Source organism: Anomaloglossus baeobatrachus, chromosome 2, assembly GCF_048569485.1.
Source record: "Anomaloglossus baeobatrachus isolate aAnoBae1 chromosome 2, aAnoBae1.hap1, whole genome shotgun sequence".
NCBI lineage: Eukaryota > Metazoa > Chordata > Amphibia > Anura > Aromobatidae > Anomaloglossus > Anomaloglossus baeobatrachus.
In genome coordinates this window covers 522351526-522374593 of record NC_134354.1, presented here as the reverse complement: position 1 = coordinate 522374593, position 23068 = coordinate 522351526, and the positions used below count along the sequence as shown (strand labels likewise).

General features: G+C 48.5%; 1 protein-coding gene across 2 annotated transcripts in view; it reads left to right on the top strand.

Moving 5' to 3' along the window:
• The first annotated feature begins 1158 nt into the window (after window positions 1–1158).
• Window positions 1159–23068, top strand: part of BBX (BBX high mobility group box domain containing) — a 157877-nt gene continuing 135967 nt past the window's right edge. For both annotated transcript variants that reach the window (XM_075336579.1, XM_075336578.1), the window contains exons 1-2: window positions 1159–1462; window positions 4409–4648. In XM_075336579.1, coding sequence (XP_075192694.1) covers window positions 1388–1462; window positions 4409–4648 — 315 coding nt within the window. In that variant the 5' untranslated portion in view covers window positions 1159–1387. The remainder of the gene's footprint in view (window positions 1463–4408; window positions 4649–23068) is intronic.

Here is a 23068-nt window from a genome sequence, read left to right as displayed (position 1 = left end):
CAGTACTAGCACAGGGTATACTCTGCACTGTGGCTGTATCACTTCTATGGGCAGTACTGGCACAGGGTATACTCTGCACTGTGGCTGTATCACTTCTATGGGCAGTACTGGCACAGGGTATACTCTGCACTGTGGCTGTATCACTTCTATGGGCAGTACTGGCACAGGGTATACTCTGCACTGTGGCTGTATCACTTCTATGGGCAGTACTGGCACAGGGTATACTCTGCACTGTGGCTGTATCACTTCTATGGGCAGTACTGGCACAGGGTATACTCTGCACTGTGGCTGTATCACTTCTATGGGCAGTACTGGCACAGGGTATACTCTGCACTGTGGCTGTATCTCTTCTATGGGCAGTACTGGCACAGGGTATACTCTGCACTGTGGCTGTATCACTTCTATGGGCAGTACTGGCACAGGGTATACTCTGCACTGTGGCTGTATCACTTCTATGGGCAGTACTGGCACAGGGTATACTCTGCACTGTGGCTGTATCACTTCTATGGGCAGTACTGGCACAGGGTATACTCTGCACTGTGGCTGTATCACTTCTATGGGCAGTACTGGCACAGGGTATACTCTGCACTGTGGCTGTATCACTTCTATGGGCAGTACTGGCACAGGGTATACTCTGCACTGTGGCTGTATCTCTTCTATGGGCAGTACTGGCACAGGGTATACTCTGCACTGTGGCTGTATCTCTTCTATGGGCAGTACTGGCACAGGGTATACTCTGCACTGTGGCTGTATCACTTCTATGGGCAGTACTGGCACAGAGTATACTCTGCACTGTGGCTGTATCTCTTCTATAGGCAGTACTGGCACAGGGTATACTCTGCACTGTGGCTGTATCTCTTCTATAGGCAGTACTGGCACAGGGTATACTCTGCACTGTGGCTGTATCTCTTCTATAGGCAGTACTGGCACAGGGTATACTCTGCACTGTGGCTGTATCACTTCTATGGGCAGTACTGGCACAGGGTATACTCTGCACTGTGGCTGTATGACTTCCATGGGCAGTACTGGCACAGGGTATACTCTGCACTGTGGCTGTATCACTTCTATGGGCAGTACTGGCACAGGGTATACTCTGCACTGTGGCTGTATCACTTGTACGTGCAGTATAAGAGGCCCCCGGCCATGTGACCAGGACAGGCTATTCCGGGAGGATGGTTCGCGCGTCACCCGTGGACTGATCAGACCACTGTGTAATGATTGTACCCTAGGGCCGGGCACCGTGTGTGTCAGCGCCATCCAGTGCCACCCCACCGCCCCTCAGCTCGGACCCCAGCCCTCGGCTCCATCGGGTTTGGCCCCTCTCTCTCGCCGTCTATCGGTCGCAGCGTGCTGATGTCGCCGTGCGTCATCTCCAGGGCAGCGGAAAATGGCGGAGCCTTTACCGGAGCCCGGACGGTACTTGTGTGATAACTGTCCGGCGGACATCAGATCCCGTGTCCCGGTGAGGAGTGGGGAGAGGAGTGAGTGCAGGGGGGACGAGCAGGAGATGAGGGGGAGACGGAGGGCACACGGGCGCTCGCTGGCAATCACTGTACACAGCTGCTGGCTCCATGATCTCTGCACCCGGCATCACAGGCATGGATGGTGTGCTGCCGTCTGCTGCACTGCTCTGCAAACTTTCTCAGGTCTGCACCCTGCCTGACAACTTGTCCTCAGCTCGGCCGTGCACACAGCTGATCCCGCGGCCACCCAGTGCCACCACATAGGCCTGAGCCGGGGGCAGCCATAAGGGCGCACTGCCCCAGCCTTGCCAGCTCGTCAGCATGTGGCCATTCCTCACTGGCGGCTGCACCTGGAAAGCTGGCTGCTATCCTGTACACGGTACACAGGGTGCTAGGCAGGAATACACGAGGAGTCATTCACCGTCTGTACCTGGGAATGCTGGCTGCCATCCTGTACACGGTACAACTACTGCTGCCAGGGCGCTAGGCAGGAATACATGGGGAGTCATTCACCCAGGGTGGCAGTGCCAGGCAGTCATAAACACCGGGCACATAACTAGGTGAAAGCTTCTCCTCACATCAGTGTCATGGCTTCAGCCCTGTGACCGGAAAGTTAATGATGGAAGCAGGCGAAGGTGCTGAAATGTGAAGCAGGGGCCCTGACAAATGGGACCGGAGCCCGACTACAGGCCCAGAGCACTGATAGTCACACACGGGTGGGGGGCTGGCCACCCAATGTAATGGGGAGAAACCTACCACTATTTACCATGGAGGGCGAGGGGCTCCCTGCTAAATATAATGGGAACATACCTACCACCAATTGCCAGAGAGGGCGAAGGGCTCACCACCAAATATAATTGGGTCAAACCTATCACAAAAGACCATGGAGGGGCGTCAAATGTAACGGGGGCAAACCTACCACAAGTTACCGCATAGGGGTGGGGGGCTCACTACCAAATATAATGGGGACAAACTTACCACAAATTACCGCATAGGGGCGAGGGGCTCACCACCAAATATAATGGGGACAAACTTACCACAAATTACCACATAGGGGCGAGGGGCTCACCACCAAATATAATGGGGAAACTTACCACAAATTACCACATAGGGGTGGGGGGCTCACCACCAAATATAATGCTGCCAAACCTACCACAAATTACCACATAGGGGCGAGGGGCTCACCACCAAATATAATGGGGACACTTACCACAAATTACCGCATAGGGGCGAGGGGCTCACCACCAAATATAATGGGGACAAACTTACCACAAATTACCACATAGGGGCGAGGGGCTCACCACCAAATATAATGGGGACAAACTTACCACAAATTACCACATAGGGGCGAGGGGCTCACCACCAAATATAATGGGGACAAACTTAACACAAATTACCGCATAGGGGTGAGGGGCTCACCACCAAATATAATGTGTGTGTGTATGTATGTATGTATATGTGTGTGTGTATATATATGTGTATATATATATATATATATATATATATATATATATATATATATATATATATATATATATATATATTATATTTCAGTAGATAAATAGATACACTGAACATTCATTCATGGAAACGTCCCTACATTTTGTATTAATTTGTTGTTGCAGGCTATGGCAGTGTCACAGTAAAATGACTTACAAAATTTAGCAAAAATTCACTCCAGGGGTCTTATGTTAAGTTCCCCCAATGAGTTTTTGAGGAATTTGTGATGCTGCGTATGTTGCATGATGTATTGTGATACGCAGCGTCTTACCGTTCCAGCAGAGTGGATGGGATTTCTAGAAATCTCCTGCCCACTGTGCTTCTTATGTAACTCAGCGTAAGGCCGGAGTCACACTTGCGAGTCTCTCATTGAATCACCCGGCACGGCCGCACACTCTCCTGACAGGAGCGGGTCGGTTGCATGTATGTCTATGCAGCTGAGATGCTCCTGTCCTGAGAGTGTGCGTCCATGCCGGGTGATTCAATGAGAGACTCGTGCGAGTTACACGCGAGGCACTTACAAGTGTGACTCTGGCCTTAACTGAACTGCGGTGCGTTTTGCAAATCCACAACATGACAATTTCTCTTGCAAATACGCTGAGTTTTCTGTGCAGATTTTCCCCATGGACTTGCATTAGATGCGCAGAATCTGCAGGGAAATAACGCATGTGTTTTTAGTGGCTTTTCATTGTGCATTAAAATCCTTCCAGGACTATATCAATAAGGTTTTGTCATCGCCAAGTACCAGGAAGTATAAAAAAGAAGCTTTGTTTAAAGTGCGACATATCAAATAGAGACAAAGTGCAGCATCAAAAATACTATAAAAATACCCTCAAAACCGCAAATGAAAAAGCTTAATTTACATAATAGGTGCAGAAATGCTGCGGAGAATCTGAGACATCAAAAAACTCTCCAAAGCTCATAATGGGAACGTAGCCTTTGTCGTAGTATAGACGCTGTGGTGCCGCCATTTTATTTCCTCCTGAATGTGGCCTCATTCAGGTAACTCCGCTTCTAGATAAAATCTTGTCCTAATGATTCTGAGGACAGGGTGCCCTACTCCTCAAGAACCCAGGCTGATTCACATTACTACACCCGTCCTAAAGCATGAAATGTTAGGTGGACCACTAGGCCCTGTCCTAAGCAAATTGTGCACGACCAAGACAATGGAGCGATATCAATATGTAGCCAATGAATATTCATTAAATACACATTGGTCCATAGAAACCTCTAGGTATTTTACAATATTCATCTATATACTTTTTTTCTATAGGTAATGCATAGGTCAAGAAAGATTGAACTTAATGGCCCTATGTCTTTCTTTTTAACCGATGTAGTTTTAAGCATAGTTCTTAGATATGATGCATAACTATAGACTTATCTGTTTGATACATATAGATCATGCCATGTACATTGCAGTAATGTCTCGTACAATATTCCTGCAGATTCCGCTCCTTGATGCTGATGGACTAGAACATGAGATGGATGAAGCAGAAGACGAGTCCCCTGAACAGAGAGCCCGGAGACCGATGAATGCATTCCTTTTGTTCTGTAAACGCCACCGTTCTCTTGTACGCCAAGAGCATCCTCGTCTGGATAACCGAGGTGCGACAAAGATTTTGGCAGATTGGTGGGCATATCTGGATCCCCATGAGAAGCAGAAGTACACTGACATGGCAAAGGAGGTTTGTTATCAAATATGTATGGTTTAATGTTACACCTGTTTCTTCCACTAACCCGTGCCTCTATCACCTGGAAAAAGTGTACATCTTCAAAGTAAAAGGATCTGAATCCTTTGTATAGAAGTGTAAGGCGTTTGCTTGGGAACACTTGTCCTCTACTGGCTTTTACTATTTAAAGTGGTAGTGCAGGGTTTTGTTTGTTGAATAGGAAATCATAGAACTTTCTCATATAAATTCTCCTCACTTTCCTTTCTTAAATAGGTGCAGTTGACCCCCAATCTAATATAGATGGTATGGTCCATGGACTAAAATGTTCTGTATACTGCGTTAAACTTTGCGTCTGTCATGTGACTTCTGATATTCAACTGGCACTGTCAAGGTATCAACGGGTTATACACATTTCTGTCATGGGAAAATTGACCACGGTCATACAGCCGGCATCTGCCTGTAGTAACAGAGATCAGCTCTACCTTTGACTGCACTCAAGCACTGATACAGTGGAACCTTTACGAGAACAATCCGTTCTGGGAGTGTGCTTGTAAACCAAGTTACTCGTCTAGCAAAGCAAGATTTCCCATAGGAAATAATGCAAGCTCAGACAATTCGTTCCACAATTTGTTCAATGTCCCATCCTGGTCCCCTATTGTGCCATTCTACACACACACAAACACACCCGCACACACATATTATGCTCACCTTACCTTCTGTTCCATCGCCAGCCTCCCGGTCCTCGTACTTCGCCAGTATAGGATGTGTATCGGCTAACCATCGTGACAGATGCCGGAGCTTCCGCTGCCAGCACACTGATGTCATATGCAGGAGCTGCTTGCTTCTGATTGGTCAGCGCGCTGCCTTTGAGAAGCGGCTGACAGCGGAAGTTCCTTCATCGTCGCGATGGTTACCTGATACACATCCTGTACCGGCGAACTACAAAAACCAGGAGGCCGGCGATGGAACGGAAGGTAAAGTGAGCATTGTGTGTGCGTGTGTATGTGCGGACAGCAAGAGTGGGTCAGAGCGCGGTTAAAGTACGGAAGTGCGGTGAGTATTTGCTCGTACAGCAAAGCTTGCTCGTAAACTGAGTTACAAATTTACAGCAAACTTTGCTTGTATAGCGAAACACCAAGTTACTTGTAAACCGAGGTTCCACTGTATTTTCATTCAGGGTGCTTTGCATTTATGAGGTGCTGATGGCATACCATGATAAAGGCCCGGTGGCTGCTGAAAGGCCTCATGGCTTTTATGTTGGTACTCCTAAACCCAACTGCAGTTTAAAAAATAAATATGTATATGTGTACATATATTTTTTTAGATGTGTGTATTTTTTTTTATTATTATAGATTTTTTTTTTGTTTATAATAGAAAGAGATTTATAGTAAAAATAACCATGAAAATTCAAACCACTTCCCTATTCCAAAAATACAAGTAAAGACTTAAAGAATATATATGTATTTTTTTTTTTTTTTTTATCACCGCGTCCGTAAAAGTCTGGTCTAGTAAAATATACAATTATTAAACCTGTATGGTAATTCTATAAAATATTAAAAGCTAGAAAAGCTAAAAACATGATAAAAACATCATTTGCACCCCAAGTTGGTATCAATAAAATTATAATCTATATTTATATCTATGTGTGTTTGATTAATTCTGTAGCTATTCAGACATGGAGTATAACATTTTCTGATCATTTTAACCCTGCAAAAACAAGAACCAAAAATGATGGTGGAATTGCTATATTTCACCCTTTAACTGGACTAAATTTTTTTTTTTTTTTTTTTTTCTTTGTCGCTCCATTGGGAGACCCAGACAATTGGGTGTATAGCTTCTGCCTCCGGAGGCCACACAAAGTTATTACACTTTAAAAAGTGTAACCCCTCCCCTCTGCTATACACCCTCCCGTGCATCACGGGCCCATCAGTTTTATGCTTTGTGTTGAAGGAGGCACACATTCACGCAAGCTCCACATTTTAGTCAGCAGCAGCTGCTGACTTTATCGGATGGAAGACAAGAGGGCCCCAGGGCCCCCGGCATGCTCCCTTCTCACCCCACTTTGGTCGGCGGTGCTGTTAAGGTTGAGGTACCCATTGCGGGTACAAAGGCTGGAGCCACATGCCGTTATCCTTCCCCATCCCTTAGGGGCTCTGGGAGAAGTGGGATCCTAACCGGTCACCTTTCACTGGGACCGGGCTCCCTCCGCAGCCCCTGTGGGAACCTGACGGACAGGAGACTGGATGTCATCAGGGACAGGACCTGCTTCTCTGAGGTACCGCGCCTGTTTGCCGGCCGCGCTTATAAATCGAGTCCCCGGCTTTTGCGGCCTAGTACCGCATATTCCCGCCCCCGGGCCTGCCAGTCAGGGGCAAGGGCGGGACGCTAGACTGAACGTCAGCGGTGAGGGCTGGAGCATACTTAGTATCCTCCTCCACCCTCACTGAGCACCGTGGGGCACCAGATTCCCGCACTTTCTGAGGCACGCCCACGGCTCCCTCCTCCTCTCAGAACGCTGGCAGCCATTGTTATCATCGCTGCTGCCGGAGGAGAACTTCAGATAGAGCTCCATATACTCTGGGAGGCCCAGGCAGGGAATCTGGTGGACACACAACCGCTGAGCGCGGTCGGTAAGCCGCACCTGTTACAGGTGCTGGCCCCCCTGGGTGCCGCAGTGTATATATATGTATCCATATTGGGTATACATTTGCTCTGCTCGGCCGCAGTATTTGCTTGGCTATATACCCTCACTGTTTGCTAAGAGGAGATAACAGCATGTCGTCTGCAAAAAGCAAGGGTGCCAAGGCACAGGCTTTTATTGCAACTTGTACCTCTTGTGCGGCTATGTTACCTGCAGGTTCCACCTACCCTCATTGTGTGCAATGCTCGGCCCCTGTGACACTCACTCAGCCGGAGCCTCAGGCACTGGTGGGACCCTCGGCTCAGGTAGAACCACCGGCTGCCACTGTCCAGGTGGCAGGGACAGAGTTTGCAGTGTTGGCTGAGAAACTTTCTGAGTCCCTTTCACAATCCATGGCTCAGTCTATGGACAAATGGTCTGCTAAGATACTTGAAGCTTTGCAGTCCAGACCGGTAACACAGGCCACGGGCACTGTTGAATCATTGACCCCAGGCCCCCCTCGGTTGGAGCAGCAAACTGCTCCTGAGGTGACACATAGGTCCCACGGGGAGGACTCCGACTCGGACTGTAGTCACAGACCGCCTAAGCGGGCTCGCTGGGGACCTTCATCCACTTCATCACGCTGCTCAGGGTCTCAGCATGAGGACTCTCTGGAGGATGAGGCGGACGTTGCAGCTCAGGCCTCTGATTCGGACGGTGCTCTCAATCTTGATACACCTGAAGGAGACGCCATTGTAAATGACCTTAGCGTCCATTAACCAGGTGCTAGAACTTCCTCCTCCAACTCCTCCTGTTGAGGAGTCAGCTTCACAACAGGAGAAACACCAGTTTAGGTTTCCCAAACGTACAAGGAGTGCTTTTTTCGATCACTCTAACTTCAGGGATGCTGTCCGGAAGCACAGAGCATATCCGGACAAGCGCTTTACTAAGCGCCTTAATGACACACGTTACCCATTCCCACCTGACGTAGTTAAGGGTTGGGCTCAGTGTCCCAAGGTGGATCCTCCAGTCTCTAGGCTGGCGGCTAGATCCGTGGTATCAGTGGCAGATGGCTCATCGCTCAAAGATGCCACTGACAGGCAAATAGAGCTCCTGATGAAATCCATCTATGAAGCCATAGGTGCGTCTTTTGCTCCAGCATTTGCAGCCGTGTGGGCGCTCCAAGCTATCTCAGCTTCTGTCTGAGATTAATGCGGTCACACGCACCGATACTCCGCAGGTCGTGTCTTTGACTTCTCAGGCGTCGGCTTTTTCGTCCTACGCCATGAACGCTGTCCTCGACTCGGTGAGCCGTACAGCGGTAGCATCCGCCAATTCGGTGGCAGTCCGCAGGGCCATGTGGCTACGCGAATGGAAGGCAGACTCTGCTTCCAAGAAGTTCTTAACCGGTTTGCCATTTTCCGGCGACCGCTTGTTTGGCGAGCAATTGGACGAAATTATCAAGCAATCCAAGGGAAAGGACTCGTCCTTACCCCAGTCTAAACCGAACAGACCTCAGCAGCGAAAGATTCAACCGAGGTTTCAGTCCTTTCGGCCCTCAGCCAGGTCCCATTCCTCCACGTCCAACAGGTCACAGAAGGGCCAGAGCAACTCTTCTGCATGGCGGTCTAAGTCACGTCCTAAAAAGACCGCCGGAGGAGCCGCCCCCAAGGCGGCCTCCTCATGACTTTCGGTCTCCACAAACCGCATCCTCGGTCGGTGGCAGGCTCTTCCGCTTTTGCGACGCCTGGTGGCCACATGTCCAAGACCGATGGGTGAGAGACATTCTGTCTCACGGTTACAGGATAGAGCTCAGTTCTCGTCCTCCGACTCGTTTCTTCAGAACATCTCCGCCCCCCGAGCGAGCCGATGCACTTTTTCAGGCGGTAAACACTCTGAAGGCAGAAGGAGTGCTGATTCCCGTTCCACCTCAGGAACATGGTCACGGCTTCTACTCCAACTTGTTCGTGGTGCCAAAAAAGGACGGATCATTCCGTCCCGTTCTAGACCTCAAGCTGCTCAACAAGCATGTGAGCACCAGAAGGTTTCGGATGGAATCTCTCCGCTCAGTCATCGCCTCGATGTCACAAGGAGATTTCCTAGCATCAATCGACATCAAAGATGCTTATCTCCATGTGCCGATCGCTCCCGAGCATCACCGCATTCTGCGTTTCGCCATCAAGGACGAACACCTTCAGTTCGTGGCGCTGCCATTCGGCCTGGCGACAGCCCCACGGGTCTTCACCAAGGTCATGGCAGCAGTGGTGGCGGTCCTACACTCTCAGGGCCACTCGGTGATCCCTTACTTAGACGATCTTCTAGTCAAGGCACCCTCCAGGGTGGCATGCCAACACAGCCTGACCGTCACTCTGGAGACTCTCCAGAGGTTCGGGTGGATCATCAATTTCCCAAAGTCAAATTTGACACCGACCCAATCGCTGACTTACCTCGGGATGGAGTTTCATACCCTTTCAGCGATAGTGAAGCTCCCGCTGGACAAACAGCGTTCACTACAGACAGGGGTACAATCTCTTCTTCGGGGTCAGTCACACCCCTTGAGGCGCCTCATGCACTTCCTAGGGAAGATGGTGGCAGCAATGGAGGCAGTTTCTTTTGCGCAGTTTCATCTGCGTCCACTTCAATGGGACATCCTCCGCAAATGGGACAAGAGGCCGACGTCCCTAGACAGGAAAGTTTCGCTGTCACGGACAGCCAAGACCTCTCTTCAGTGGTGGCTTCTTCCCACTTCCTTGTCGAAAGGAAAATCCTTCTTGCCCCCATCCTGGGCTGTGGTCACGACGGACGCGAGTCTGTCAGGGTGGGGAGCGGTCTTCCTCCACCACAGGGCTCAGGGAACCTGGACTCCGACAGAGTCCTCCCTTCAGATCAACGTTCTGGAGATAAGGGCAGTGTATCTGGCCCTAAAGGCGTTCCAGCGGTGGCTGGAGGGCAGGCAGATCCGAATACAGTCGGACAACGCCACGGCGGTTGCGTACATCAACCACCAGGGCGGCACACGCAGTCGTCAAGCCTTCCGAGAAGTTCAGCGGATTCTGTTGTGGGCGGAAGCCACAGCCTCCACCATCTCCGCAGTTCACATCCCGGGCGTAGAAAACTGGGAAGCAGATTTTCTCAGTCGCCAGGGCATGGACGCAGGGGAATGGTCTCTTCACCCGGACGTGTTTCGGGAGATCTGTTGCCGCTGGGGAACGCCGGACGTCGATCTAATGGCGTCTCGGCACAACAACAAAGTCCCGGCATTCATGGCTCGGTCCAAGGATCACAGAGCTCTGGCGGCAGACGCGTTAGTTTAGGACTGGTCGCAGTTTCGACTGCCTTATGTATTTCCTCCTCTGGCACTGCTGCCCAGAGTATTACGCAAGATCAGGTCCGACTGCAGTCGCGCCATCCTCGTCGCTCCAGACTGGCCGAGGAGATCGTGGTACCCGGATCTGTGGCACCTCACGGTGGGTCAACTGTGGGCACTCCCAGACCGACCAGACTTGCTGTCTCAAGGGCCATTTTTCCATCTGAATTCTGCGGCCCTCAACCTGACTGTGTGGCCATTGAGTCCTGGCTCCTAGCGTCATCAGGGTTCTCTCAAGATGTCATTGCCACCATGAGACAGGCCAGGAAACCAACGTCCGCCAAGATCTACCACAGGACTTGGAGGATCTTCTTATCCTGGTGCTCTGATCAGGGTTTCACTCCCTGGCCGTTTGCCTTGCCCACTTTTCTTTCTTTCCTTCAATCCGGAATGGACAAGGGCTTGTCTCTCGGCTCTCTCAAGGGACAAGTATCGGCGCTTTTCGTGTTTTTTCAAAAGCGTCTAGCCAGGCTTCCGCAGGTCCGCACGTTCCTGCAGGGGGTTTGCCACATAGTTCCACCTTACAAGCGTCCGCTAGAACCCTGGGATCTTAACAGGGTGCTGACGGCTCTCCAGAAGCCACCTTTCGAGCCGATGCGGGATGTCTCTCTATCTCGCCTTTCGCAGAAGGTGGCCTTCCTAGTGGCAGTCACATCACTTCGGAGAGTGTCTGAGCTAGCAGCGCTGTCATGCAAAGCCCCCTTCCTGGTGTTTCACCAGGATAAGGTGGTTCTGCGTCCGGTCCCGGAATTTCTCCCTAAGGTGGTATCCCCGTTTCATCTCAATCAGGATATCGCCTTACCTTCTTTTTGCCCTTATCCAGTTCACCAATGTGAAAAGGATTTGCACTTGTTAGATCTCGTGAGAGCACTCAGGCTCTACATTTCACGCATGGCGCCCCTGCGCCGTTCTGATGCGCTCTTTGTCCTTGTCGCTGGCCAGCGTAAGGGGTCGCAGGCTTCCAAGTCAACCTTGGCTAGGTGGATCAAGGAACCGATTCTTGAAGCCTACCGTTCGTCTGGGCTTCCGATTCCTTCAGGGCTGAAAGCCCATTCTACCAGAGCTGTAGGTGCGTCCTGGGCATTGCGGCACCAGGCTACGGCTCAGCAGGTGTGTCAGGCGGCTACTTGGTCGAGTCTGCACACTTTTACAAAACACTATCAGGTGCATGCCTATGCTTCGGCAGACGCCAGCCTAGGTAGGCGAGTCCTTCAGGCGGCAGTGGCCCACCTGTAAGAAGGGGCCGTTTTTTCGGCTCTTTTTTATCGAGGTATTCTTTTACCCACCCAGGGATTGCTTTTGGACGTCCCAATTGTCTGGGTCTCCCAATGGAGCGACAAAGAAGAAGGGAATTTTGTTTACTTACCGTAAATTCCTTTTCTTCTAGCTCCTATTGGGAGACCCAGCTCCCGCCCCTGTTCCCTTCGGGCTGTTGTTCTTTTGTGTACACATGTTGTTCATGTTCAATTGTTCTTTGGTTCATGGTTTCAGTTCTCCGAACATCCTTCGGATTGAATTTACCTTAGACCAATTTATAAGTTTCCTCCTTCCTGCTTTGGCACCAAAACTGATGGGCCCGTGATGCACGGGAGGGTGTATAGCAGAGGGGAGGGGTTACACTTTTTAAAGTGTAATAACTTTGTGTGGCCTCCGGAGGCAGAAGCTATACACCCAATTGTCTGGGTCTCCCAATAGGAGCTAGAAGAAAAGGAATTTACGGTAAGTAAACAAAATTCCCTTCTTTTTTCCCATTTCATCATATTAAACTGTGTCCCACAAAAGATAAGCCATCATACAGCAATCTTGAAGGAAAATTAAAAGTTACCAAACTTAAAAGAAGGGGAGGTAATAAATAGAAGTGCGGAAAAAAAAAAAAAAAAATGGTGTTAAGGGTGAAGAAATAATGGACCAATATGTTTATCAGGTTATTTTACTTTTTTTTTTTTCTGTAATCTCTAAATGATTTCAGATAATTTTTATATTTTAAATACATTTATGATTCAGAAGTTAATTTGTAGACATTTTGCAACAAGTCACAATTTGAGCGTAAAAGCAATACATTTACCTTAAAGGCTTGTTAATCAAGATTTTATGTTAAATGTATTCAATAACAATATTCAGGGTTTTTTTTTTGGTTTTTTTTTGGAATCAATATATAAAATAAAAATTCTCAAATCTTGCAGGTTTCACTCTGGCCATTGAATCTCATAATCAACTTCTTAGCAGTTATCTCATTATCACCACAGACTGTATTACAATGAGAGGTAATATGTCTGTATACAGTTGATAATCTAGCATCTACCAATCACAATAAGAGACGTCACAGCTCACATCCTTCCCTTCCCTGCGCATTAACCTGTACAAGTCATATAGCATGACTAGGAAACAATCTTGTAGTAGTCAGTGAACTTCTGACTATTATTGTCTGCATTCCACGTGGCTACCATAAAGCATTTTTCTAAAAGGTGTAAACAGTCCCAGTAATAAAGCACAGAAAATAGAAATAAAAATTCTACTTACAGGAAAAAAACAAAACGGACGAGCGGAAGGACCATGTATTCATATCTGGTTTAAATAGGTGGTACATTCGCTTTAAAGGGACTTGCAGCACATAATTGTTCAAACCAAGTACAGGGGCTCGGTTCATCATAGCAGGGCCAAACATTTAAGTGTCCCGTACCCAATGTGTTTTCCATCTATGTCCACCCTTTTTTTTGAACCACAGCTGTCAAGCAAAGAAGAGGGGAAGTGGAGATAGAGGGGAAAACCAGTAGGTGGGAAGGTGCACTTAAATGAATGGCCACACCAAGAGTACTTCTGTGGCTTGTATTTGATTTAAGCAGTCATTCTGTGCTGATAGACCTATGGCAGCAGAGCGTACTGTCAGCCGTTATGAGTTTGTGGACCCAATTATGAGATACTTAAGATTAACATGCCGCTTAGACTGCCCTGTCTATATAGGAGATATTTACCATTTAGGCCTCCGTCACACGTCCGTTTAAAAAAAAAAAAATGCACATTTTGCACTGTCTGTTTTGTCCATCCGTGTGTACATGTGTGCCATTCATGTTATTTTGATATGTATGAAATTACAAAGCTTCTATGTTTTGCAGTGTTAAACACATACAACACATGGAAAGCTAGGTTCACATTTCCGTTGTTTTGCATCAGTCACATGCGTTGCTTGACTCATGTGACTGCGTTGTACAACGGATGACAAAGAACAGAATTCATTGTCGGACTCCAGTGTGTGCGGGGGGCAGAGTGCGGGGTGGGGGGCAGCCGAGCGGGGCCGTGGCGCTGAGGACGTCAGTGCTGCGGTCTGCATGGCTGGGGACAGAAGTGTGTGTGTGTGTGTGTGTGTGTGTATACATGTGGAGTGCGGGAGGGGGCGGAGCCGAGTGGGGAAGTGTCGGGCTCCCTGCACACGTAGCCAGGGCAAATATCGGGTAAAAATTAAGCAAAGCATTTTGCTTGGTTACCCGATATTTACCTTGGTCAGCGTAGACCGCTTAGCGCTGACTCCTTGCACACGTAACCAGGGTAAATATCAGGTAACTAGGCAAAGCGCATTGCTTGGTAACCCGATGTGTATCCTGGTTACGTGTGCAGGGAGCCAGAGAGAGCATGCGCAGCGAAATCCTACGGATTGCGCTGCTCAAACGTTACAAGCTGCATTCCTTCCGCCCCGCGGTCAGTCGTTCCACAACTGATCAGTCGGGAGGAGGATGCAACGCAGCATCATCAGTCAAAATCCGCCGCTCATACAAGTCTATGGGAACAACGGAATCCACCAAACGGATTCCGTTGTTTACCAGAGCAGCAGATTGTGACTGATATAATTTAACGGAAGTGTGAACCTAGCCGAAGTCGCACAGATGTCATCCATGTGCTGTACATGGTTTTCTTGGACCCATTGACTTATATGGTTCCGTGTCTGTGCTTCCGGTTAGAAACAGGCATGTCCCCGTGTGGATCACATGGACGCACATTCCGTGTGAAAAGATGAAGGTCTGAAGATCCCCATAGATTTTCATTAGTATGCGTGTGAACTTATTTTCAGTACTTGTGAAAACAGACACCACACAAACATGGACAGATTTTTAAGTCTCCTATGTTACTCTGAGTGAGACAGCTGTCATTGACTCCCCTGTAATGCTCAGTCAGTGGAAAGTAGACGCAGGACTTTTTAAGAGGTCCGTTCACCACATTTTACACTAAACTGACCACATCATAATGTGTTTAAAGATCTGAATAAAAGGGTGTTTTTTTTTTTTTTTGTTTTTTTTTATTTTTCCATCTCTATTAGTTTATAGATAGTCATGAGCGGTCTCCCTGTTATCTGGTTTTTAAAATCTGGGCCCGATCCGGACTCTGGTCCTCATGTAAGTGGTGGTCGAAGGGATAGTGGGATATGAGCAGGCGTGCTGTACTTCTCCATCGCGGCTATACACTGCCTCCAGGCAAAGGTCACCCATTCACTTCCGGGGCCGCGTATTAGCCTTCATTGCATATGCACTGCTTTCCCCACCCATCAGCATCTGTGATTGTTGTAGTCAGACGCACACCCACCCTGAGTGACAGAGTGTCTGACGCTTCCAATCACAGACCCGGTCTACAGGTCTATCGTACAGTACAAATAAATAAATAAAAAAACTTTGCATAGGGTTCCCCCATATTATGATACCCAGCACAGATTAAGCCCACGGCTACAGGCTGCAGCTCCTAGCCATTTGCTTTTCTTGGCTATGTATCAAAATAAGAGTAACCACATACGACTCTTGTTAATTATTTAGTTAAATAATTAAAAAAAAAAAAACAACAATGTGTGGTCACCCCAAATTTTGATAATCAACCAAGATAAAGCCCATTAGCTGGGGGCTGGTAGTCTCAGGCTGGGGAGACCAATTATTGGGTCGCTCCCCCAGCCTAAAAATAGCAGCCTGCAGCTGTCCAGAATTGTCGCATCTATTATATGTAAGTGACAATCCCAGCACTTTACACGTCTCTTCCAGATTACCCTGACGGTCCGACGTATTCCACACAAGGTCCCATGTCGATTCCAGCGCTACTACATCTGAACTGACAGCGGGTGATCATGGAACATGACGATTATGGAACATGACTGCTCGCTGTGAGCTTAAGGCAGAAAATAAATGAGCTACAGCGATGAGTGTGTAAGTCATTCAGGCTAGTTGTGGTCACAGCTGGAGTCCTTCAGCTGTGACTGCAGGTAACCTGACCTCACAGGACCTCAGGTGACCTCATTAAACGCACCTGCATCTCCGTTTTTTCTTTTTGTTTTTTTTTTTGCCAGGAGAAGTAGATTTGGTGTTGAAATTTTTACACCATATTCCTGCACACATTTTACACCTCATGGCAAAAAAATCGTATCGCTACCGCATCATACCGAATGTGGATTTGATGCGTTTTTTTTTGTTTTTTTTTCCCAGGAGGTGTAGATTGGGTGCATGAATATGGTGTAAAAAATTCAATCACCAAATTTGCATCTCTTGGCCCGAAAATGCAAACCATCCCCCCCCCCCCATATTTTTTTTTTTTTTTTTTTTTTATCAGGTGATGCAAATTTCCTGCTGAAATCTGGTGCCGAAATTTGCACCTCCTTGCAGAATATTGCACCAAAATGGCGTCAAAGCTTTGTGGGGTTTTTTTTCTTTTCCATTTTTGCGCCAAGAAATGTAGATTTGGTGATTGAAATTTTTACACCATTTTCATGCAGCCAATCTACACCTCCTAGCAAAACAACGCATCAAAACCGCATACGGTATGATGTGTAAGTGATCCATTTTTTTGCCAGGAGGTGTAGATTGGGTGCAGGAATATGGTGTAAACATTTCAGCACCAAATCTGCGTCTCTTGGTAAAAAAAAAAATCATGGTTTTCTGCCAGGAGATGCAGGTGTCACCAGAGGTGAGTTGCTAGATCCAGATCAACATCTGGAATCCTGGGTCTGGCATTTGGGTAAGTTTGAAACCGAGTGGATACAGACTTTTACAGTCCGGGTCCATGCATCACTTCTTATAGTCTTTTGCATGCTGATTTTGATTTTGACTAAAGGCCACTTTACACGCTGCGATCTCGCTAGCAAGATCGCTAGCGAGCGTACCCGCCCCCATCGGTTATACGTCACGGTCAAATCGCTGCTTGTGGCGCACAACAACGCTCGGACCTGTCACACTACTTACCTGCCTAGCGACGTCTCTGTGACCGGCGAACCGCCGTCACAGTGACGTCACTAAGCGGCCTCCCAATAGAAGCGGAGGGGCGGAGATGAGCGGCCGGAATATCCCGCCCACCTCCTTACTTCCTCATTGCGGGCGGCCACAGGTAAGCTGTTGTTCCTCGTTCCTGCGGTGTCACACACAGCGATGTGTGCTGCTGCAGGAACGATGAACAACCTGGGTCCTGCAACAGCAACGATATTTGGAAAATGGACAGCATGTCAACGATAAGGTGAGTATTTTTGATAGTCAGCGGTCGCTTGTACGTGTCACACGCAACGACGTCGCTAACGAGAACGGATGTGCGGCACAAATTCCGTGACCCCCCCAACCACATCTCATTAGCGATGTCGTTGCATGTAAAGCGGCCTTTAAGCTGCTTTAGCAGAGATTTTTTTTCGGGGGAAGGGGCGTTTTTTTCTCTGCATGACGTTGCCCACACAAAAGCTGGAAGAGTCATCCAGAGGTAAAATGAAAACTCCCCAGAGGAGGTTTTCTTTTGTGTGATATGGTAAGACTCGTGTGTAACCAGGTCACGCAGATCTAATTGCCAACAATTTCTGTGTACAGAGAGGATAGCAGAGCTGTGTGTCATTACAAACACTACTTTGCATTTGTCAAAGGAATTGGTGACTAATGTGCCTGGGGTATATTTAGAGCATCACTACATTTTTCATCTCCCAGCATTACAACATCATGTAGGGGAATGTAAATGCTCTGTTAACACCTCCTTGATTATAGTGGAAATTAGCATATAAAGTTTACCAGCTAATATCCTAGCAATGGAGAATGTCTAGAATAGAGGGTAAATGGATATTTCAATTAAATACCTTTTTAAAACCGGGGTGATTAATTAGTGAAATAGAGCTATTTACATCCATGGATTGAGTTGTGGAAAATACATATGATATACTACTGGTCCCATAATCACTTGGAGCGATGTCTGCCTATATAAGCCGATTGTGCATGCCGTGGCCTCTACCCCCTATGAAGAAAGACGATTCCTTTTCATATGCATTGCAGATACTCTTCTGAACCACAAACTATTCCATAACAGGTGATGTTGCACCATTCAGGCGCACTTTGCTGACGTAGACTCTGGACCGGAGTTTTTCGAGTCGAGCCGCTCATCTCTAATAGCTATAATTATAAGTCCTTTTTAGTTTACTTATTGATTTACTAGAAGGTGGCCCGATTCTACGCATCGGGTATTCTAGAATTTACGTATTGTGTAGTTCATGTATGATTTTTGTTATATATATATATATATATATCTCTAGATAGATAGATAGATGTTGTGTGTAGTTACCAAGTGTTTGTGTAGGGCGCTGTACATGTTCTGGGTGTTGTCTGGGTGTGGCGGGGGGTGAGAGCGGTGTTGTATGTGTGTTGCGTTGTTTGTGGAGCGCTGTGTGTCTGTAGCATTGTGTGTGTGTGTTGCGTGGTTTGTGTGTGTTTTGGGGGGAGGTATGTTTTGTGCAGTGTGTGTGTTGCGCGGTATGTGCGTATATTTATGTATGCCGCGGTGTTTGTGTTTCCCAGTGTGTGTGTGTGTGTGTGTGTGTGTGTGTGTGTGTGTGTGTGTGTGTGTGTGTGTGTTGGGGGGAGGTGTGCACCTCCCATCGTGCTCGATCCCCTATCCTGCGCACCCCCCATCGTGCTCCATCCCCCATGCTGCGCACTCCCCATCGTGCTCCATCCCCTATGCTGCGCATTCCCCATCGTGCGCCATCCCCTATGCTGCGCATTCCCCATCGTGCTCCATCTCCCATGCTGCGCACTCCCAAACGTGCTCCATCCGCCATGCTGCGCACTCCCAAATGTGCTCCATCCGCCATGCTGCGCACTCCCAAACGTGCTCCATCCGCCATGCTGCGCACTCCCAAACGTGCTCCATCCGCCATGCTGCGCACTCCCAAACGTGCTCCATCCGCCATGCTGCGCACTCCCAAACGTGCTCCATCCGCCATGCTGCGCACTCCCAAACGTGCTCCATCCGCCATGCTGCGCACTTCCCAAACGTGCTCCATCCGCCATGCTGCGCACTCCCAAACGTGCTCCATCCGCCATGCTGCGCACTCCCAAACGTGCTCCATCCGCCATGCTGCGCACTCCCAAACGTGCTCCATCCGCCATGCTGCGCACTCCCAAACGTGCTCCATCCCCCATGCTGCGCACCCCCCATAGTGCTCCATCCCCCATGCTGCCCGCAGCATCAGCCTCTGTGCCCGCAGCATCAGCCTCTGTGCCCGCAGCATCAGCCTTTTCTGTCCCCAGCATCAGCCTCTCTCCTCCCAGCCTACCCCAGCCTCAGCTCCATCCGCCATGCTGCGCACCCCCCATAGTGCTCCATCCCCCATGCTGCCCGCAGCATCAGCCTCTGTGCCTGCAGCATCAGCCTTTTCTGTCCCCAGCATCAGCCTCTCTCCTCCCAGCCTACCCCAGCCTCAGCCTCCCCCAACATCAGCCTCTCTTCTCTCAGCCTCCCCCCTCCCAGCCTTCCCCAGGATCAGCCTCTCTCCTCCCAGCCTCCTCCAGCACGCCGTGCTCTTCTGCCGACACTCACAGATCCGATCGTATACACTCACACCCACCCACCCGATCGCATACACTCATACCCACCCACCCGATCGCATACACTCATACCCACCCACCCGATCGCATACACTCACACACACCCGATCGCATACACTCACGCACACACACATTGACGATATTACACATACGCGGTCACACTCACAACATCCGGAGATACCACATGCTTCTGGTCATGTGATCCTCCGGCAGGTCCTGGAAGCTCACAGCACAGGATCGCCGCCGAGAAGCAAGCGATATCCCAGGATGTTGTGAGTGTGTGGATGAGGTGTGTGTGAGAGTGAGTGTGATCTGATGTGTGTGTGTGTGTGTACTCACCTGGGAGTCGGAGCTCCGTGTCAGTTGGGCCAGAGCGAGCGTGCATTGCGTGAGGGGGGCGGGGCCTGCAGAGAGCCGGGGCGAGAGGCCAATCCGTGTGGGGGGGCGGGGCCATGGCGAGCCCAGCGGCCAATCAGCTTTGTGTCACCGTAAGGACACAATTTTGGAGCATGACAGACAGACAGACAGACAGAATAAGGCAATTATATATATAGATATATTTTACAGGTCAGTCCATTTGGATTAAGTTTCTAAATTATTTTCTCCTGTCAGATTAAAAGGGGTTCTCCAGTTCACTAAAATTGATGGTCATTAATGTTAGATTGGAGGGGGTTTTAGCTGTCTGAGGAGGCCACAGGGCCTTGTCTCCATCATTGTTTCCCAGGAGAGTACTTTTATGTGTGGCTGTGCCTTTTTATTACAGTTCCATAGTGAATGGGATAGAGCTGCAATACCAGCCACTGCCCTACTAAAAGTACAGAGCAGCACTCATAATTCAGCTTCTTTAAGCAGCTGATAAGCTAGAGTCGGACCCTGGAAGATATATCCATTTTACAGAATCAATGAAAATAATCCATGTCTCATCCCTTTCCCATCTATTTGTAGGGCATGGTACTCTCTGTGCCGTGGTGCACAAGTAGGGTCCTGCGCTTTACTACAGAAACAGTAGAAGTGTGGCACTCCAATGAACGATTAAATGATATTTTTTTTTTCCTGTCAGTACAAGTAAAGTGTTATGACGTTTTGGTAATGTTCTCTGCCCTTCCTCATATGCACAGATTGAACCAGGAGCAACGTGTGGATAGGGAGAAATGTGTTTCTGAGGAAGATCAGAGAACATGACCGAAACCTGTTAATGCTTGATTCTTCCTTTCGATAATCCAAATAATTTGATCGTTCTTTGGCGTGCCAGGTTTTATGATCTTCATCCTTTTCCTTTGACAAAATTCAGCCATTCTTTAGCTGTATCTCTCTCTGGGCGTTATGGATTTTACTTTGCTAGATCTGATTTTAAACTGGTGTTTTGTTAATTTTTTTTTTTTCCTCCCAATTAGAACAAAAACAATCACATGAAAATGTTAACTTATGTCTTCACTATATTTTCAGGATAATTGTTATAAAAATCTGATTGGATAACAAACATACAATTGCAAATAAGTAATATACAGTGGGGGGGGGAAAAGTAGTCAGCCACCAATTGTGTAAGTTTTCTCACTGAAAAATGAGACAGGCCTGTAATTGACATCATAGGTAGACCACAACTATGAGAGACAAAGTGAGAAAACAAATCCAGAAAATCACCTTGTTGGTCAATAGCAAAAGTTCATCTCAGTATTTTGTTATATATCCTTTGTTGGCAATGACAGAGGTCAAATGTTTTCCGTAAGTCTTCACAAGGTTGGCACACACTGTTGGTGGTATGTTGGCCCATTGCTCCATACAAATCTCCTCTAGAGCAGTGATGTTTTGGGCCTGTCGCTGGGTAACACGGACATTCAACTCCCTCCAAAGGTTTTCTATGGAGCTGAGATCTGGAGACTGGCTAGGCCACTCCAGGACCTTCATATGCTTCTTACGAAGCCACCCCTTTGTAGCCCTGGTGGTGTGCTTGGGATCATTATCATGCTGAAAGACCCAGGCACGTTTAATCTTCATTGCCCTTGCTGAACGAAGGAGGTTTGCACTCAAAATCTCACAATATATAGCCCCACTCATTCTTTCATGTACACGAATCAGCCGTCCTGGGCAGAGAAACAGCCCCAAAGCATGATGTTGGTACCCCCATGCTTCACAGTAAGTATGGTGTTCTTTGGATTCAACTCAGCATTCTGTCTCCTCCAAACACAACGAGTTGTGTTTCTACCAAACAGTTCTACTTTGGTTTCATCAGACCATATGACTTTCTCCCAATAATTTTCTGGATAATCCAAATGCTCTCTAGCAAACTTAGAGGGGCCCAGACATGTACTAGCTTAAGCAGGGGGACACGTCTGGCACTGCAGGATCTGAGTCCCTGGCGGCATTGTGTGTTACTGATGGTAGCCTTTGTTACGGTAGTTCCAGCTTTATGCAGGTCGTTCACTAGGTCCCCCTGTGTGGTTCTGGGATTTTTGCTCACCGTTCTTGTGATCATTTTGACCCCACGGGGTGAGATCTTGCATGGAGCCCCAGATTGAGAGAGATTAGCAGTGGTCTTGTATGTCTTCCATTCTCTTATTATTGCTCTCACAGTTGATTTTAATCACACCAAGCTACTTATCTATTGCACATTTAGTCTTCCCAGCCTGGTGCAGGGCTACAATTTTGTTTCTGGTGTCCTTCGACAGCTCTTTGGTCTTCATCATAGTGGAGTTTGGAGTGTGACTGTTTGTGGTTGTAGACAGGTGTCTTAAAGGGAACCTGTCATCAGAAATTTCGCCCAAAAGCTAAAAGATTCCCCCTCTGCAGCTCCTGGGCTGCATTCTAGGAAGGTCCCTGTTATTATTGTGCCCCATGTGAGACCAAAATAAAGCCTTTATAAAGTTCTACCTTTTTGTATGCAGCTTCTGTAAATCCGTCACGGGGGCGGGCTCTCTGCCGTCCGTTATTCTGCCTCCTGGTCCTGTATGCCGCCCCCATCGCTCCTTTCCATATCTGATGCACCGCCCACTGCTCCAGCCATCCCCACGCATGCCCAGTGCCAGTCTCACAGGACTGAGCAGTGTGACCGCTGGTGACGTGTGCGCAGGCAAGTGATTATGGACGGGACTGTGACTGTTATCAGCAAGTACCCGGCCATAATCTCTTGAGCGCGCAAACCTCTCCAGCGGTCACACTGAGCTCAGTGTAGATGCTAGACTGTATGGGCTGCTTCCAGGGATGACGTCCCTTTGTCATGTGATAGTATTTTGAACACGCCCCTATCACATGACAAAGGGACGTCATCCCTGGAAGCAGCCCATACAGTCTAGCATCTACACTGAGAACAGTGTGACCGCTGGAGAGGTTTGCGCGCTCAAGAGATTATGGCCGGGTACTTGCTGATAACAGTCACAGTCCCGTCCATAATCACTTGCCTGCGCACACGTCACCAGCGGTCACACTGCTCAGTCCTGTGAGACTGGCACTGGGCATGCGCGGGGATGGCTGGAGCAGTGGGCGGTGCATCAGATATGGAAAGGAGCGATGGGGGCGGCATACAGGACCAGGAGGCAGAATAACGGACGGCAGAGAGCTCGCCCCCGTGACGGATTTACAGAAGCTGCATACAAAAAGGTAGAACTTTATAAAGGCTTTATTTTGGTCTCACATGG